The sequence below is a fragment of the Macaca nemestrina genome, chromosome 2 (assembly GCF_043159975.1).
Source record: "Macaca nemestrina isolate mMacNem1 chromosome 2, mMacNem.hap1, whole genome shotgun sequence".
NCBI lineage: Eukaryota > Metazoa > Chordata > Mammalia > Primates > Cercopithecidae > Macaca > Macaca nemestrina.
This window is the reverse complement of record NC_092126.1, coordinates 189,490,395-189,509,849: the sequence shown is the minus strand read 5'-3', so window position 1 is coordinate 189,509,849 and position 19,455 is coordinate 189,490,395. Positions and strand designations below refer to the sequence as shown.

General features: G+C 40.8%; 1 protein-coding gene across 2 annotated transcripts in view; it reads right to left on the bottom strand.

The window, feature by feature from the left end:
* LOC105477418 (protein S) overlaps nt 1–19,455 on the bottom strand; it is a 100,114-nt gene that overhangs the window by 54,423 nt on the left and 26,236 nt on the right. Inside the window, exons 1-2 of one of the 2 annotated variants that reach the window (XM_071092554.1) lie at nt 856–871; nt 366–523 (exon numbers count right to left, since the gene is read on the bottom strand). In XM_071092554.1, the coding sequence (XP_070948655.1) occupies nt 366–467 (102 nt within the window). In that variant the 5' untranslated portion in view covers nt 468–523; nt 856–871. Of the gene's footprint in view, nt 1–365; nt 524–855; nt 872–19,455 lie in introns of those variants that run through there. The other variant, XM_071092553.1, reaches the window with a different exon arrangement.

Sequence of the window (19,455 nt, the reverse complement as noted above, 5' to 3'; positions counted from 1 at the left end):
ACAAGCTGTTATTGGTGATCAACAACATTTTCCTAACAAACCCATTTTCCTTTGAAGGCACTTCCTCTCCCCTCCCCCTAACACTATCAAATTCTGGTTAGAAGAAAATATTTACAAACCATGACGTCAATACTATTTGTTGATAATGAGGTGTAACTGAACTGTAGTTTAGTCAGAACCGTCTGCCTAACAAGCCCATTTTCCTTTGGAGGTACTTCCTCCTGAAATGTAACTGGTTATGTGTGGAAGGTGATACACAAAATCATTGACTTTAAGATGGAACAGAAGGGAGTACAGGCTGGAAATGTTCAGTCTGTAGTTGTATGTCTAGATGTGTGAACCTGACAGTTTCCATAAATGCTTACCGTTTCAGGGTCATTTTCAAAGACCTCCCTGGCTTCTTCTTTATTGCACAGTTCTTCAATGCATTCTCTTTCAAGATTACCCTGTTTGGTTTCTTCAAGCATAGAATTTGCACGACGCTTCCTAACCAGGACTTGTGAAGCCTGTTGCTTTGACAAAACTGAAGGAAAAAATAAGTTTATATGAATTAATCATTTTTCCAACTAAAATATATTGTTTTATTAAACAATAAGCATTAAAATCATTTTCTGCCTGTGAATTCTATGACATTTAAAATCAGTATGATCGAACTAAGAAAGAAATGCAGATACAGAAGCACGTTGGTTAACAATTCAGAGAGCAGGTTTGGTGTGCAGCTGCAGCCCTCGTATGATGGTCTACACAAATTATTCAGGTTTATACTTGAGGTTAAACATACCAGGTAATATTCAATATTTCCTTCATTAGGACTACATCGGAGAAAACATGCTGAGGTCAGGTGTGGTGGCTCACCTTCGTAATCCCAGTACTTTGGGAAGCTGAGGCAGGAGGACCACCTGAACCCAGGAGTTCAAACCCATCCTGGGCAAAAGAGCGAGACCCCATTTCTACAAAAAACAAACAAACAAATTATATATATATACACACATATATTTGAGAAGGAGTCTCGTTCTGTCGCCCAGGCTGGAGTGCAGTGGCACGATCTCGGCTCACTGCAACCTCTGTCTTCCAGATTCAGGCGATTCTCCTGCCTCAGCCTCCTGAGTAGCTGGGATTACCAGAGTGTACCACCGCATAAAAAATATTAATTGGGCATGGTGGCATGCACTTGTAGTCCTTGCTACCTGGGAGGCTAAGGAGGGAGTGCCACTTGAGCTCAGGAGTTCAAGGTTACAGTGAGCTATGATCATACCACTTCACTCCAGCCAGTAAGACCCTCACTCTAAAAAAAAAAAAAAAAAAATCTGAAAAAAAAAGAAAAAACCATAATGAAATGCCTATGTCAAAAGCCGTAGTCTTAGCCAGGCCTGGTGGCACATGCCTGTAATCCCAGCTTTTTGGGAAACTGAGGCACGAGAATCATTTGAACCAGGGAGCCAGAGGTTGCAGTGAGCTGAGATTGCGCCACTGCACTCCAGCCTGGGCAATAGAGCAAGACTCTGTCTCAAAAAAGACAAAAAAAGAAAAAGAAAAAGAAAAAAAAAGCCATATGATCTTTAAAGCAAGAGTAATAAACTTTCTCAATTTTAATGAAAAACCTTTGTGATCTCTGTGGAGATTGGTGTTGAACAGCAACAATAAAAATAACGTAACAAAGTTCAATATCAAGCAACAGACTGGAGGAAAATACCTACAGCATATAGAATAGAAAAAACAGCATCCAGATAAGCTGACCGATACAGAAATGCATGTATGGTTGTATTTCTAAAACATAAACAAACTATAAAGAAAACAATATAAACAATCATATAAACCATCACTACAGAGAAAAAATGGGCAATAAACATTATAAAGTGTTCAAATCAAACTTTTTAAAAATTGGATTTTTGCATATTAAACTGACAAAACTTTAAAAGAATGATAATATCAATTATTGGTGAGAGTAAGGGAAACCATGTATTCTTGTACACTGGTAGTAGAGCATAAACTGGCAGGTTTTATTTGAAGGTATTTTGCTAAAATTTAAAGCACATACACTCTTCATCTCAACAACTCTGCTTCTAAGTATGTTCTACATATATGCCCATGTGCTGGAAAAAATAGAATCGTTTATTGAAAGACTGTTTGTGAGATCAAAAAATTAAAAATGACTTAAATATCTATCAAGAGGAGCACAGGATCAGGCACAGTGGCTCAGGCCTGTAATCCCAGCACTTTGGGAGGCCAAGGGAGGAGGATCACTTGAGCCAAGGAGTTCAAGACCAGCCTGGACAACAAAGAGAGACCCCATATCTCCAAAAAATTTTAACAATTGTCCAGGTGTAGTGCTGCATGCCTGTAGTCCCAGCTAGTCAGGAGGCTGAGGCAGGAGGATCACTTGAGCCTGCGGGGGGTCAAGGCTGCAGTCAACTATGATCACACCACTGCACTCCAGTGTGGGTGAAAGAGCAAGACCCTGACTTAAAAAAAAAAAAGAAAAAAAAAAGAGGTGAATAGAAATAAAAGCTATAATAAACCTGTACTGTGGAATAATATGCAGTTGCTAAAAGGAAGATATTCTTGTACTGAAGATCTCAAAGATACAGTAAGTTAAAATGCAAGTTGTAAAATGCCACACTCATAGCATAATTCTCTATAAATCAGCTAAAGTAGTAGATATGTAAATATCATGTGGAAAAATACATAGAAAGGAGTTTGGAAAGACAAACTGCTAATACAACAATTATATCTGAGAAAAGTATGGAGAGCGTAGAGTTTTGGTTTATTATTTTAGTATGTTAATATAGCTTTTTAATGAAAAATGTAAAAAATATAAATAAAATCTACAAATAACTTTTTTCCTGATTTTAACCACAAATGGTTCTTTCACTAAGAAGATAAACAAGTAATATAAATGTCTGAATTTCTTTTCCTTTTCTTGTCTCTTATTACCTGGTAAACAATAAGCAATAAATACTCAGAAGTTGAATAATAGAAAAAAAAAAAAAAAGCAAAAAGACTAATCGACAGTCACTCACCACATTTGTTAAGTAACTGAAACATCTTTCAAGAATGAAGTAATATTACTTTATTTTTCTGACTTGCCAAAGCAGAAGTTTAAATGGATAAATGAATAAATCGTTTGGGTTAGATCTATAACCCTATCTCTTGCCATGTTTATCATGCTCATTAAAATAGAGATTAAGTCAAGGCAGTGTGCATATAAAAGATGGTACTCTGCGATCATGCTATCTGCCAAGTGTGTTACTGACTGATCAATGACAGTCCTGTCAAAAATGAAAGAGCCTGTCATGGGCAATTATCTCTTTTATTTGAAGTAGTTTTACACATGCTAGTTTTTAATAAATACAGCCAAAAAAAAAAATTTTGACTTTTTGAACTTCACAGCAAATATGTGATTCAGGGGAAAACAATAACACTTTAATGAAAGGGTGAATACACTGATTCAATTTTAAAAATCAAGGTTAAAAGCACTTAGGAAATAAAGCACCACGAATATTCACTTCTTGGCATTGTTTCCTTACACAATATGAACTTCTGGAATTAGGAGTTTGATAGTGAATTTTAAGAACATCTCTTTCCCCGAATGGGCCCCCACTAAATGGTACAAATCAGGTGAAGTAACACATACTGTATTCATGCTTGTGAAAGCAAAGGTCTAAATCACCCAGAACAGCCAAGGTTTTCGAGTTCTTAGGAATGTCCACTTAAGTTTAGAAAAGTAAACATAACAACTTTTATTATTTAAGAGATGATGAAACTCAGGTAAAAAGCAGGCAACATATTTTCCCATAACTGTAAAGTGAATAAACAACAAAACTACAGGTGGATCATAGGCATCCCAACTCTCAGACCTGCAATCCATTGTTTGTTGTCTGCTGCTTTTCAAAAATCAGGAAGTTTTATTGTCTCTATTGTTGAGAGGAATATTAAAAAGCAAAAACTGTTACGCTTCTGTCCTACAGAAAATTAAGCTAATAACAAAAAAAATTTTGTCTAAATATATTTGCACCAAATTTGGATTTCATCTAGTCCAGCCCAACGATGCTTTAAGTTGGCATGATACATTACAATGTTCAAAGCATGAATTATTTCATCTGATTTTCACATAATGAAATAAACTATAAGACAAAATTATCATCCCTATTTTCCTACTGAAGAAATTGAAGCTGAGAAGTGACATCATTTGCTGTAAACTACGCTAATGGAATTCAAATATACCCATCCCCTTAGCCTAGTGCTCTTTTCTTCTGTATATTCTACTACTCAGATGTCCATGATGTACCTGATTTAATTTTTCTATTTACATATTTTTATTTGGAAATGTGTTTATCAGTACAGTGAAACTAAATCATAGAGACATTGATGTCATTAGATATAATTACTTTATAATAAAAGACATGGTGATATATGATATAAGATTTTAGAACTTCAGTGGAATGGGCAGCTTCACGTTGATGCCATTTCAACACTGAATTATTTCAGTCTACCTACTTTCCAAGAATGTCGCCATCTCTAAATAAGAAAATAATCTTTGGGGTCCAGAATTACTTTGGCGCCTCCATATTCTGAGAGAAGTACTTTATCTCCAGCTTTCACACTGACTGCTTGAATTCCTTTCCTTTAGGGCCCAATCCAACAGCTACTACTGTTGCTTGCAATACTTTTTCTGAGAAGTTTCTGGAAGCATAATACCTTCTTTGGTTACGGTTTTGGCTGCACTACTTTCAACCAAACAATACTTGGTCAAAGAGCAGAAGAAACTTTCTACATGTTTGTTCTCCATGGCTCCCACTGCCACAGCTCATACTCTACTCTTGCACAACTGCCATGAGCTGATTTTAATTTTTGTAAAAGAAATTATGTGGTTGTGCAGTGGATAAGGTCGCTATCTTAAATAATTAGTTGTCCTTTACAAAATAAACCCATCCATCTAAGAGAATGGCTTTTGAAGCAGTCTACTGCTTCTTGCCAGAAAGATACAAGCATGACATCATGAACCCAAATTAAAACTACAGGACTGTGGGAAGAGACAAGCATGGGGTCTGAAGTGCTTTCACCAGTTGGCTCAAAGTCCTTCTGCCCAAAAATATTCACCTTGCTGACATGCAGGAATATCTAAAAAGTTTTGTAATTTGCCATAATAACCATGACATATAAACACATAAATGCTGTTTTACATTATCTCCTTTAATCTGAATCATGACTGTTCTAAGTAGATTAAAATTTTCCATTTTATACATGAATAAGCTAAAACTTAGAGTTGAGTTAATTTTACCAAGCTTTCACAGCTAAGAAGACAGACAACCAGCATCCCAAACTTGTCCTCTTTTTGTATTAGCACACTGTCCCTTACTCATTTGTTTCACTTCTTTGTATTAAGAAGTATCTCAAGAAAGTCCTTGTTAAAATCCAACTATGTTGCTTGAAAAGTGTTACATTCAGATTCAAAATTTTAGGTTAAAATGTGGAGTTGATGAGTCTTTCAAGATAAGAAGTACAACTGAGTCAACTTGATTTTTTTAACTTACCTGAGTCACTCCTTCTTCAAAATAATGACCAAAGCAGATGGAACAATTATGACAATAATAAAACCATTGTGCAAACATGAACTGGAATTCTCTTTGAAACCGTATTCACAGCCTTCATATGTTCTCTTCATGTGAGGGGTAAATCTTTGTTTTTTTAGTGTAAATTTGATTGACTTACCTCCAAAAAAGTAATTTATTGTTATTGATTTCATAAGACCCCCTGTAATGATAGTGATGCTAGCACTGCCTCTGCTAATGCCACCCTCTGTTCATGACCAAAGATCTGCATTGTCCAACACTGACCAGTCAGGTAAGGATGAGGTGGCAGATGGAGGAGGGTCCAGATCTTAGGATAGCTTATCCTCTGAAGCTCTTCCATTTTGCTCCCTTGTTTTTTTGGAAAGATGGTTCTCACATTCTTCCCTCCATAAGCTCATCTCTCTTTTAGTTCTACTTTCCATCTCTCTTTTCCCTAGGCTCTTCTTATTTGGCATCTCAAAAATGAAAAACTGCCCTTGAAAGAATGTTTCTGAGAAGAGAGTCTTTGGCAAGTATTTGGGTTGGCTGAGTATTTTTCTTTTTGTTTGGGCTTCAGTGTTGGATAAGGTGAAGGAAAATGGCTTTAAATTTACAAATACAGAGAACCACCAGATAATACTTTGAGATATAACTGTGCTTCAAGCGTCTCAATTGTTGAAACAGTATATTTTATTTAAACCAAGACTGAGGCTGGGTACCGTGGCTCACACCTGTAATCCCAACACATTGGGAGGCTGAGGCGGGAGGATCCCTTCAGCCCAGGAGTTTGAAACCAGCCTGGGCATCATAGGAAGACACCATCTCCACAAAAAAATTAAAAAGTAGTTGGGCATGGGCCAGGCACGGTGGCTCACACCTGTAATCCCAGCACTTTGGGAGGCCGAGACAGGCGGATCACAAGGTTAGGAGATAGAGACCATCCTGGCTAACACGGTGAAACCCCATCTCTATTAAAAATACAAAAACTTAGCCGGGCGTGGTGGTGGGTGCCTGTGGTCCCAGCTACTCGGGAGGCTGAGGCAGGAGAACGGCAAGAACCCGGGAGGCAGAGCTCTCAGTGAGCCGAGATTGTGCCACTGCACTCCAGCCTGGGCGACAGAGTGAGATTACGTCTCAAAAAAAAAGAAAAAAAAAAGTTGTTGGGCATGGTGGCACACACCTGGAGTCCTAACTACTTGAGAGACTGAGGCTGAAGGATCGCTTAAGCCCAGAAGGTTGAGGTACAGGGAGCCCTGTTTATGTCGCTGTACTCCAGCCTGGGTGACAGCACAAGACCTTGAAAAAAAAAAAAAAAAAAGCCTGAGGAAAAAAAATTGCATATATTATTTTTAAAATTAATTAATAATGGGCTGGCGTGGTGGCCCACACCTGTAATCCCAGCACTCTGGGAGGCCAAAGTGGGCTGATCACTTGAAGTCAGCAGTTCGAGACTAGCCTGGCCAATATGGTGAAATGCAATCTCTACTAAAAATACAAAATATAGCCAGGACGGATCACGGGGTCAGGAGTTTGAGACCAGCCTGGCCAATATAGTGAAATCCTATCTCTACTAAAAATACAAAAGTTAGCTGGGCATATTGGTGCGTGCCTGTAACCCCAGCTACTCGTGAGGCTGAGGCAGAAGAATCACTTGAACCCAGGAGGCAGAGGTTGCAGTGAGCCGAGATTACACCACTGCACTCCAGCCTGGGTGACAGAGAGAGACTCCGTCTCAAAAAAAGAAAAAAAAACATTAACCAGGAGTGATGGCGGGCACCTCTAATCCCAGTTACTCAGGAGGCTGAGGCAGGAGAATCACTTGAACCCAGGAGGTGGAGGCTGGAGTGAGCAGAGATTGCACCACTGCACTCCAGCCTGGGTGACAGAGCAAGGCTCCATCACAGACACACACACACACACACACACACACACACACACACACACACAAAAGGCTAGTTAATAATGGTAAAAAATACTAAATAATGATGGTAAAAATGGCTGCATATTCAAAAATGTATTTAAAATAATTACATTAACTGTAAAATACTTCAGTTATTTTTCATAAAGATTTCTACCACAGAAAATTTCCAGTTGGGGGAAGGAAGCAATTTTTAAAATGTGAAGGTTACCAGGATTAAGGAAAACTCAAAGATAGGTTTTTATGTAGGGATTGGCCAACTATTATCCCTGCTTTTCTCTAGATTTTACATTTTGTATCACAGTGAGGATTATGCTGCTGTGCAACAATTTCTTCTCACATTGTGTTAAGGTTTGGAATGGGTTAAAGAACATTCTGTAATGATGAACTGTATCTAGGTCTTTTTGAAGGACTGAGCAAACACTGACTGATGAGAAATACTTTACGAGAGTCAAAGATCATAAGAGATAGGTGTGGATAAAGATTTAAATCCAGGAAGAGAAAAAGAGGAAGTAATCTGTGAACGAAATGTCGCACATATAAAGGTGAGTTCTAAAACATTAAGGATAGGGGAGTGTAGGCTGGCATTTATTTAGAAGTAGAAAAGCCACTGGTGGAATTTAAAAAAAAAAAAAAGTGACCATTGACCCTCCATTCTGGAACAGATCAATGAATGAGTACAGGAGCAATGCCTGAACTATTTAACTACAACAGAAGTGAAATGGACCTCTCCTTACTCCAAGATTTAATTATAACGTCAATTTACAGTCCCTTTCTAGTAAAAAAAAAAAAAAAAAGTCACTCTGGCATTGTTTCCACAGATTAAAACCTTTAACTAGACAGAGAAAGCAGTACACATTAGTTATTCCCTCCAAACAGCAAATATCTTTACTCAAATGATAAAATAGGCAGCTTTATTACCCAGATAAAAAGTTACACTGGCCATTTATTTTATTTGAATTGTTTGTTCTTGGTCAGTGATAAATGAAGACACTTCACTGAAGGGATTCAAGAGCTCAGATGTTGGCAAGGATAAAGAAGGAATTTTATACAACCATATTGTTTTTTCTCCTGACCACTAGATTGCAAACTGGTTATGTTTCTTGATGATACAACAGGAGGTCTTTTTCATGACATGCAGCAAGATATGCCCATACTCAGCTTTCACTGTCTTTTTTTATCTCCTACCCACTAGGACCCCAAAACATTATTTGATTTTGACATCATGCACCAAGAAGTTACTGCACAGAAAATGTTTTATTTTTGTTCTATTTGACTTATTTTGTTACAATTACATCAATATTATTAGTTCTGTGACCTGGGTCTGTATTTATGTTTGGAAAAGCAACAGGCAAAGTGTTCCTGGACATTTAAAAAGGCAATAGTAAAAGAATTCTCCAAATTTTGCAATATCCTCGTACTTGCAATAGCACCTACATCCCTGAAATAAGCAAGTCTGAAACTGTGCTTAGAAGCTTAGAAGGACTCCAGATATCAATGGAGTTCCCTTGACTCTTAGGATATAATTTATCTATTAAAGTGCTTATTTGCAAGTGAGATTACTTGGAATATTGGTATATCATCAAGTAAGTCTTTCTAATTCGATGGTTTCTACCAGCATCTCAGAACCCTCTGTCAAATAACCAAAAGGTTTTAAGACACAGTCTAAATAACAGTGAAATAAAACAATAACTCATGAAGGAAAGGAGAGAACATCATTGGGAAAAGGAATCAAGCAAAAAAATAAAAATAAAACAAGCAGCAAGAAAAGAGGCAGTTAACATAGAAACTCAAGTCCACATTAAAAAAAAAAAAAAAGTCAGCCACAGACAAAATGAAAAAACTACCTTTTTTTTTTTTTCCATAGTAAGTAAAATGATAAAATAAGCATTTTTGTTGTACTTGGCAAGGTGTTATGGACTGAATGTGTGTCCCCATCTCCCCCCGGCACCACCCCCACCCGCGCCCCCCTTCCCCACCCCCACCCCGTGCTCCAAATTCATATGTTGAAGCCGTAACACCCAGTGTGGCTATCTTTGGAGACAGGTCCTTGAAGGAAGTAATTAAGACTAGATGGGGTCATAATGTGACCCCCTAAGATTAGTGTCCCATAAAGATGGCAACAATAGACACTGATGATGATTAAAGGGGGAAGAGAGGGAAGGGAAAAAAGTTGAAAAACTAACTGCTGTTTGCTCTGCTCACTATTTGGGTGACAGGATCATTTTGCCCCAAATCTGAGCATCATGTAATATACCCATGTAACAAACCTGCACATGTATCCCCTGAATCTAAAACAAAAGTTAAAATTATATAAATACATAAATATAAAAGCAAAAATAATAATAATAATAAAAGATGAGTGTCCTTATAAGGGACTTAGGGGAGTTCTCTACAGCTCTCTTGTGCTTTCTCTATCCCCTGTGCACACACCAAGGAAAGGCCATCTGAGTAGCCAGTGAGAAGGCAGCCATTTGCAAGCCAGGAAAAAAGTCTGCAGCAGAAACTGGGTTAACTGAACTTAATGTTGGACTTTCCAGACTCCAGAACTGCGAGAAAATAAATTTCTATGGTTTAAGCCACAAAGTCTGTGTTGTTTTGTTGTAACAGCCTGAGCAGACTAATACACAAGGCAAGTAAGTCAAGGACTATTTCTAGCTTCTCTGTAAAGGCATAGAAAGTGATGCTTACGGTTAATGATGGCAGAGAGTATTTCTGTCTTCTCCCTCTAGGACCACATAAAAATGATATTAAGATAAATGCTTGTAAAAATTTTAAGGAGTAAGAGAATTTTTAAAAACATGTTTTTTGTTTAAAAAATATAACAATTGTGACCATGGGAGGGGTCATTATTAAATAAGTGATTTCAATAAATTCTCCAAGCTGGAAAGCTGATGAGAACTCATTGGTGAATAAACAAGGGAGAGGAAGAGTTGATCCAATATACACACTCAGAGTTATAATGGAAATAAGAACACTTTTGCCTAAAGATGCCTACAATGGAAGTAAGAACCCTTTCGCCTAAAGACCGTCAGAAAGACTTTAACATAGCATTAGCAGGAGGGTGGGAGAAGGAAACTGGAAGCAGAGGGATTAATTTGAAAATCCCCAATGACACACCAACAATAGTTTCCCCATCCCAATGTACATGAACTAATTGTCAGGCCTCTGAGCCCAAGCTAACCCATCATATCCCCTGTGACCTGCAAGTATAGATCCAAATGGTCTGAAGCAAGTGAAGAATCACAAAAGAAGTGAAAATGGCCAGTTCCTGCCTTAACGGATGACATTACCTGGTGAAATTCCTTCTCCAGGCTCAGAAGCTCCCCCATTGAGCACCTTGTGACCCCTGCCCCTGCCAGCCAGAGAACAACCCCTTTGACTGTAATTTTCCACTACCTACCCAAATCCTATAAAATGACCCCACCCCTATCTCCCTTAGCTGACTCTTTCAGACTCAGTCTGCCTGCACCCAGGTGATTAAAAAGCTTCATTGCTCACACAGCCTGTTTGGTGGTCTCTTCACATGGAGGCGTGTGACATTTGGTGCCTAAGACCTGGGACAGGAGGACTTCTTCGGGAGATTGGTCCCCTGTCCTCACCCTCACTCCGTGAGGAGATCCACCTATGACTGCGGGTCCTCAGACCCACCAGCCCAAGGAACATCTCACCAATTTCAAATTGGGTAAGCGGTCTTTTCACTCTCGTCTCCAGCCTCTCTTGCTACCGTTCAATCTCCCTCTCTCACTACCCTTCAGTCTCCCTGTCCTTCCAATTCCAGTTGTTTTCCTCTCTAGTAGAGACAAAGGAGACACATTTTATCCGTGGACCCAAAACTCCAGCGCCAGTCACGGACTCGGGAAGACAATCTTCCCTTGGTGTTTAATCACTGTGGGGACGCCTGCGTGATTATTCACCCACACTCCATTGGTGTCTGACGCCCGCCTTGGTCATTCACCCACGTTCCCTTGGTGGCAAATCAATTGTAGGGACACCTGCTTTGGCTGCTCACCCACATTGCAGCCCAGGGCTGCTCCCCACCCCCCTTCTCCGAGTCTCTACCCTCTCTTTTCTCTGGGCTTGCCTCCTTCACTATGAACAACCTTCCACCCTCCATTCCCCCTTCTTCTCCCTTAGCCTGTGTTCTCAAAAACTTAAAACCTCTTCACCTCACACCTGACCTAAAACCTAAATGCCTTGTTTTCTTCTGCAATGTTGCTTGACCCCAATACAAACTCGACAGTTGTTCCAAATAGCCAGAAAATGGCACTTTCAATTTCTCTATTCTACAAGATCTAGATAATTCTTGTCATAAAATGGGCAAATGGCCTGAGGTGCCTGACGTCCAGGCATTCTTTTACATACCAGTCCTTCCCAATGCGACTCATCCCAAATGCTCCTTCTTTCTCTCTCACCTGTCCCCTCAGTCCCAACCCCAAGCATCACTGATTCTTTTCAATCTTCCTTTTCTACCGACCCATCTGACCTCTCCCCTCCTCCCCAGACTGCTCCTCCTCAGGTTGCTCCCCACCAGGCTGAATCAGGCTCCAATTCTTCCTCAGCCTCCGCTCCCCCACCCTATAACCCTTCTATCACCTCCCCTTCTCATACGCGGTCCAGCTTACAGTTTCGTTCCATGACTAGCCCTCTCCAACCTGCCCAACAATTTCCTCTTAAAGAGGTGGCTGGAGCTAAAGGCATAGTCAAGGTTAGTGCTCCTTTTTCATAATCCAACCTCTCCCAAATCAGTTAGCATGAAGGCTCTTTTTCATCAAATGTAAAAATCCAGCCCAGTTCATGGCTCGTTTGGTAGCAACCGTGAGACGCTTTACCGCCCTAGACCCTGAAAGTTCAGAAGGCTGTCTTATTCTCAAAATGCATTTTGTTACCCAATCCGTTCATAACACTAGAAAAAGCTCCAAAAATTAGATTCCGGCCCTCAAACCCCACAACAGGACTTAATTATCCTCACCTTCAAGGCATACAATAATAGAGGCAGCAAGTAGCAACGTATTTCTGAGTTGCAATTCCTTGCCTCCACTGTGAGAGAAACCCCAGCCACACCTCCAGCATACAAGAACTTCAAAACGCCTAAGCCACAGTGGTCAGGCATTCCTTCAGGACCTCCTCCCTCAGGATCTTGCTTCAAGTGCCAGAAATCTGGCTACTGGGCCAAGAAATGCCTGCAGCCTGGAATTCCTCCTAAGTTGTGTCCCATCTGTGTGGGACACCACTGGAAATTGGACTGTCCAACTCATGCAGCAGCCACTCCCAGACCCCCTGGAACTCTGGCCCAAGGCTCTCTGACTGACTCCTTCCCAGATCTGCTCGGCTTAGCGGCTGAAGACTGACGCTACCTGATCACCTCGGAAGCCTACAGGACCATCACAGACACTTTGGGTAACTCTTACAGTGGAGGGTAAGTCCATTCCCTTCTTAATCAATATGGAGGCTACCCACTCCACATTACCTTCTTTTCAAGGGCCTGTTTCCCTTGCCTCCATAACTGTTGTGGGTATTGATGGGCTTCTAAACCTCTTAGAACTCCCCAACTCTCATGCCAACTTGGACAACATTCTTTTATGCACTCCTTTTTAGTTATCCCCACCTGCCCAGCTTCCTTATTAGGCCGAGACATTTTAACCAAATTATCTGCTTCCCCGATTATTCCTGGACTATAGCCACATCTCATTGCCACCCTTCTTCCCAACCCAAAGGCTCCTTGGCATCTTCCTCTCATATCCCCCAACCTGTACTCCCTCCCTGGCAACCAATCACACACCCATTACTATCCCATTAAAAACTAATCACCCTTACCCTGCTTAATGCCAGCATCCCATCCCACAATTGGCTTTAAGGGGATTAAAGCCTGTTATCACTTGCCTGCTACAGCATGGGCTTCTAAAACCTATAAAATCTCCCTACAATTCCCCCATTTTACGTATTCAAAAACCAGACAAGTCTTACAGGTTAGTTCAGGATCTGTGCCTTATCAACTAAATTGTTTTGCCTATCCACCATGTGGTGTCCAACTGGTACACTCTTTTGCCCTCAATAACTTCCTCCATTACTCACTATTCCATTCTTGATCTTAAAGATGCTTTTTTTCACTATTCCTCTGCACCCCTAGTTCCAGCCTCTCTTTGCTTTTACCAGTACTGACCTGACACCCATCAGTCCCGGCAACTTACCTGGGCTGTACTGCCTTTGGATATCTGGTTTTGCCATCCTAACAAAACCATTATATAAACTCACAAACGGAAATCTAGCTGACCCCATAGATTCTAAATCCTTTCTCCACTCCTCTTTCCATTTCTTGAAGACAGCTTTAGAGACTGCTCCCACACTAGCTCTCCCTGACTCATCTCAACCCTTTTTATTACACACAGCCAAAGTGCAGTACTGTGTGGTTGGAATTCTTACACAAGGACCAGGACCCTGTAGCCTTTTTGTCCAAACAACTTGACTTTACTGTTTTAGGCTGGCCATCATGTCTCCGTGTGGCGGCTGCTGCAGCCCTAATACTTTTAGAGGCCCTCAAAATCACAAACTATGCTCAACTCACTCTTTACAGTTCTCATAATGTGTCTGGAATTGGCGGGTTCTTGGTCTCGCTGACTTCAAGAATGAAGCCACAGACCCTCGTGGTGAGTGTTACAGTTCTTAAAGATGGTGTGTCCAGAGTTTGTTCCTTCTGATGTTTGGACATGTCTGGAGTTGTTTGTTCCTCCCAGTGGGTTCATGGTCTCACTGACTTCAGGAGTGAAGCTGCAGACCTTCACAGTGAGTGTTACAGCTCTTAAAGATGGCGTGTCCAGAGTTGTTCATTACTCCTGGTGGGTTCGTGGTCTCGCTGACTTCAGGAGTGAAGCTGCAGACCTCCACGGTGAGTGTTACAGCTCATAAAGGTGGCGCGGATCCAAAGAGTGAGCAGCAGCAAGATGTACTGTGAAGAGCGAAAGAACAAAGCTTCCACAGCGTGGAAGGGGACCTGAGTGGGTTGCCACTGCTGGCTCGGGTGGCCTGCTTTTATTCCCTTAATTGGTCCCACCCACATCCTGCTGATTGGCCCATTTTACAGAGAATGGATTGGTCTATTTTACAGAGCGCTAATTGGTCCGTTTTTACCAAGTGCTGATTGGTGCGTTTACAAACCTTTAGCTAGACAAAGAGCACTGATTGGTGCATTTACAATCCTTTAGCTAAATAGAAAAGTTCTCCAAGTCCCCTACCCAATTAGCCAGACACAGTGCACTGATTGGTGTGTTTACAAACCTTTAGCTAGACACAGGGTGCTGATTGGTGTGTTTACAATCCTTTAGCTAGAACAGAAAAGTTCTCCAAGTCCCCACCTGTCCCAGAAGCCCAGCCAGTTTCACCTCTCAATAACTTCCAAAATCTATTTTCTTCCTCACATCACGCATATACTTTCTGTTCCCCGGCTACTTCAGCCATACTTACTCTTTGTTGAGTCTCCCACAATTACCATTGTTCCTGGTCCGGACTTCAATCCTGTTTTCCACATTATTTCGAATACCACAGCTGACCCCCATGACTATATCTCTCTGATCCACCTGACATTTGCTCCATTTCCCCATATTTCCTTTTTTCCTGTTCCTCACCCTGATCACACTTGGTTTATTGATGGCAGTTCCACCAGGCCTAATCACCACTCACCAGCAAAGGCAGGCTATGCTATAGTATCTCCCACATCTATCATTGAGGCTACTGCTCTGCCCCCCTCCACTACATCTCAGCAAACCTAAGTCACTGCCTTAACTCGAGCCCTCACTGTTGCAAAGGGACTATGCATCAATATTTATGCTGACTCTAAATATGGCTTCCATATCCTGCACCACCATGCTATTATATGGGCAGAAAGAGGTTGCCTCACTATGCAAGGGTCCTCCATCAGTAATGCCTCTTTAATAAAAACTCTTCTCAAGGCTGCTTTACTTCCAAAAGAAGCTGGAGTCATTTACTGCAGGGGTCATCAAAAGGCATCAGATCCCATCACTCAGGGCAACACTTATGCTGATAAGGTAGCTACAGAAACAGCTAGTGTTCCAACTTCTGTCCCTCACTGCCAGTTTTTCTCCTTCTCATCAGTCACTCCCACCTACTCTCCCACTGAAACTTCCACCTATCAATCTCTTCCCACACAAGGCAAGTGGTTCTTGGACCAAGAAAAATATCTCCTTCCAGCCTCACTGGCTCATTCTATTCTGTTGTCATTTCATAACCTCTTGCATGTAGGTTACGGGCCACTAGCCCGTCTCTTAGAACCTCTCATTTGCTTTCCATCGTGGAAATCTATCCTGAAGGAAATCACTTCTCAGTGTTCCATCTGCTATTCTACTACTCCTCAGGGATTACTCAGGCCCCCTCCCTTCCCTACACTTCAAGCTCGGGGATTTGCCCCTGCCCAGGACTGGCAAATTGACTTTACTCACATGCCACAAGTTAGGAAACTAAAATACCTCTTAGTCTGCATAGCCACTTTCACTGGATGGGTAGAGGCCTTTCCCACAGGGTCTGAGAAGGCCACCGTGGTCATTTCTTCCCTTCTGTCAGACATAATTCCTTGGTTTGGCCTTCCAACCTCTATACATTCCAATAATGGACCGGCCTTTACTAGTCAAATCACCCAAGCAGTTTCTCAGGCTCTTGATATTCAGTAAAACCTTCATATCCCTTACTATCCTCAACCTTTAGCAAAGGTAGAATGGATTAATGGTCTTTTAAAAACACACCTCACCAAGCTCAGCCTCCAACTTAAAAAGGAGGACTCTGTCAAGGATAGAGCCCAAAAACTCACCAACCAAGCAAGTAATTACACTGAACCCCTTGGACACTCTCTAATTGGATGTCCTGGGTCCTCCCAGTTCTTAGTCCTTTATACCTGTTTTTCTCCTCTTATTCAGGCCTTGTGTCTTCCGTTTAGTTTCTCATTTCATACAAAACCATATCCAGGCCATCACCAACCATTCTATATGACCAATGTTTCTTCTAACAACCCCACAATATCACCCCTTAAGACAAAATCTTCCTTCAGCTTAATCTCTCCCACCCTAGGTTCCCACTCCGCTCCTAATCCGGCTCGAAGCAGCCCTGAGAAACATTGCCCATTATCTCCCCATATGACCCCCAAAAATTTTTGCTGCCCTAATACTTCAACACTATTTTATGTTATTTTTCTATTAATGTAAGAAGACAGGAATGTCAGGCCTCTGAGCCCAAGCTAAGTCATCATATTCCCTGTGACCCACAAGTATAGATCCAGATGGCCTGAAGGAAGTGAAGAATCACAAAAGAAGTGAAAATGGCTGGTTCCTGCCTTAACTGATGACATTACCTTGTGAAATTCCTTCTCCTGGCTCAGAAGCTCCCCCATTGAGCACCTTGTAACTCCCAGAGAACAACCCCTTTGACTGTAATTTTCCACTACCTACCCAAATCCTATAAAATGGCCCCACCCCAACTCCCTTCTCTGACTCTCTTTTTGGATTCAGTCCGCCTGCACCCAGGTGATTAAAAAGCTTTATTGCTCACACAAAGCCTGTCTGGTGGTCTCTTCACATGGACACGCGTGACAGTAATATAATCAGACTGGGCCCAATAGACATTCATTGCATACATATACAAAAAAAACCTAATAAATATATAGAGAACTACCTGATAACTCTCCCATTTACAAGACTAACATAAAACCAGATAAATACATAAAACAGCAGAAGAAACCTATACCTGTCACCTAAAACTAACCCAGGTTTGCTGTTTATATATGAAAAGACAACAAAAAATCATCAGAAATATGGAAGAAAACAGCTACCAGTAACATGAAAAAGGATGACCAAGAAAACTGACTTGAGAAAAAAAACAGATAATTAAAAAAAAAAAAAAAAAAAAAAACTTTAAAAACAAACTGAAAAGTAAAATGAATATCCTTATGGTGTCTTAAGAAGATAATGCATTCAAGAAAGAAGAGGACAAAAGTAAAGTCAAAGAAATTTCAAGAAATTTACCATATGATTGTCAAAATAGAAGTGTTGAAAGAAAAAGTTTATACCTTCCTGTGCCATGTGGGAGGCCCAGGTTTGTTTCCTGGTGGGGGGCAGGGGGAAGTGGGGAATAGAAAGAAAAAGTTGAAGAAATCTCCTAAAATCTAGAGAAAGATTTCAAAAAGGTAGAAAACATAAGAGTCAGTCATAAAGAATCAATCCTGGAAAAGTTTCAGAAGGAGAGAGCAGAAGATATGGAGGAAAGAAATTATTATATAAATACGAGTAGAATATTTTCCAGAGCTAATAAGAAATGATAGTCTTCATATAAGTAGGGTCTACTGAGTGCCAATCCAAATGAGTGAAAAGAAAGCAAATTGTGACATAGTCTGATACAATTTTAAAACATCTGGCACCAGAGAAGCTCCAGAATCAACCAATGCTAAGAATAAGCATCAGATTAACTATACAACTCCATTAAGAATAACAAAGCAGTTGAAGTCTCCCTCTCTCCCTCTTCTATTTGCAGAAGCTAAGAAGCCAAGATTCTAGCCTTTAAAATAAAACCTAAAATCTGCTCCCTAAAGATAGGGAGGATATCGTGAAGGAAGGTTCCATCTGTGGATCTGGGATGACAAAGAGCAGGACTTCCAGTCACTCCAAACCTTATCTCACTTAAGATTGGGAGAAAGCCAATAAAGCAACTAGAAAGAGTTATTTTCAAAGAGAAATGCCCTCCCCCCTTACCTTGGCATTGCCCTTGCACAATTTTCTCATAGGTACCTAAATAGAAGCTGGGTTATTGATACATCTGCCCAATTATAGGACTGATAAAAAGTTTCTCAATTAAGAGAAAGCCCTGTTGGGGAAACAGACATAAACAAAAACAGAAGAACCCATGCCCACTACCTAGTTTATCCAGCTTACTTAGGACTTTCTTCAAAACGTATAAACTAACAATCAAAGATCACCAGATATTTTCATACAGTTAATAGCATGGAAGAAATAAACAAGAATGACCCAAAAGAAAATAGAAGTAATTGAAGACACAGAAGAAAACTTTTTAAAAATGTGTATCTAATATCCTAAATAAATTTGAGAGGCTCTGCCATCCATAAAAAATAAAAGTAGTCTGCAATGAAAAAGAAAAAAATAGAGAACTAAAGTATGAGAAATAAGAAGTTAATAGGTGAACCGAAAAATAGAATGGGCCATGCTAAATTTCAGTCTAGTAACATGAAAGATAAAGTCAAGAAAATCTTCTGTTATATAGACAAAATAATAAATAAATGCAAAATTTGAAAAAAAATAAGAGACACAGTAAAAAAACTCAGAATAAATATAAGTTATGGAAATAAAACAACGGAGCAGGGGAGGTTCCAAGATGGCCAAATAGGAACAGCTCCAGTCTGCAGCTCCCAGCATAAGCGATGTAGAAGACAGGTGATTTCTGCATTTCCAACTGAGGTACTGGGTTAATCTCACTGGGGCTTGTCAGACAGTGGATGCAGCCCACAGAGCAGGGCAGGGAATCACCTCACCTGGGAAGCACAAGGGGTCGGGGATTTCCTTTGCTAGCAAAGGGAAGCCATGACAGATAGTACCTGGAAAATCAGGTCACTCCCACTCTACTGTGCTTTTCCAAACGCCTTAGCAAACAGCACACCAGTAGATTATATTCCGCACCTGACTTGGAGGGTCTCACACCCACGGAGCCTCACTCACTGCTAGCACAGCAGTCTGAGATTGAACTGCAAGGCTGCAGTGAGGCTAGGGGAGGGGCAACCGCCATTGCTGAGGCTTGAGTAGGTAAACAAATTGGCCAGGAAGCTCAAACTGGGTGGAGCCCACTGCAGCTCAAGGAGGTCTGCCTACCTCTGTAGACTCCATCTCTGGTGACAGGACATAGCTGAAAAAAAGGAAGCAGAAACTTCTGCAGACTTAAATGTCCCTGTCCGTCAGCTTTGAAGAGAGTAGTGGTTCT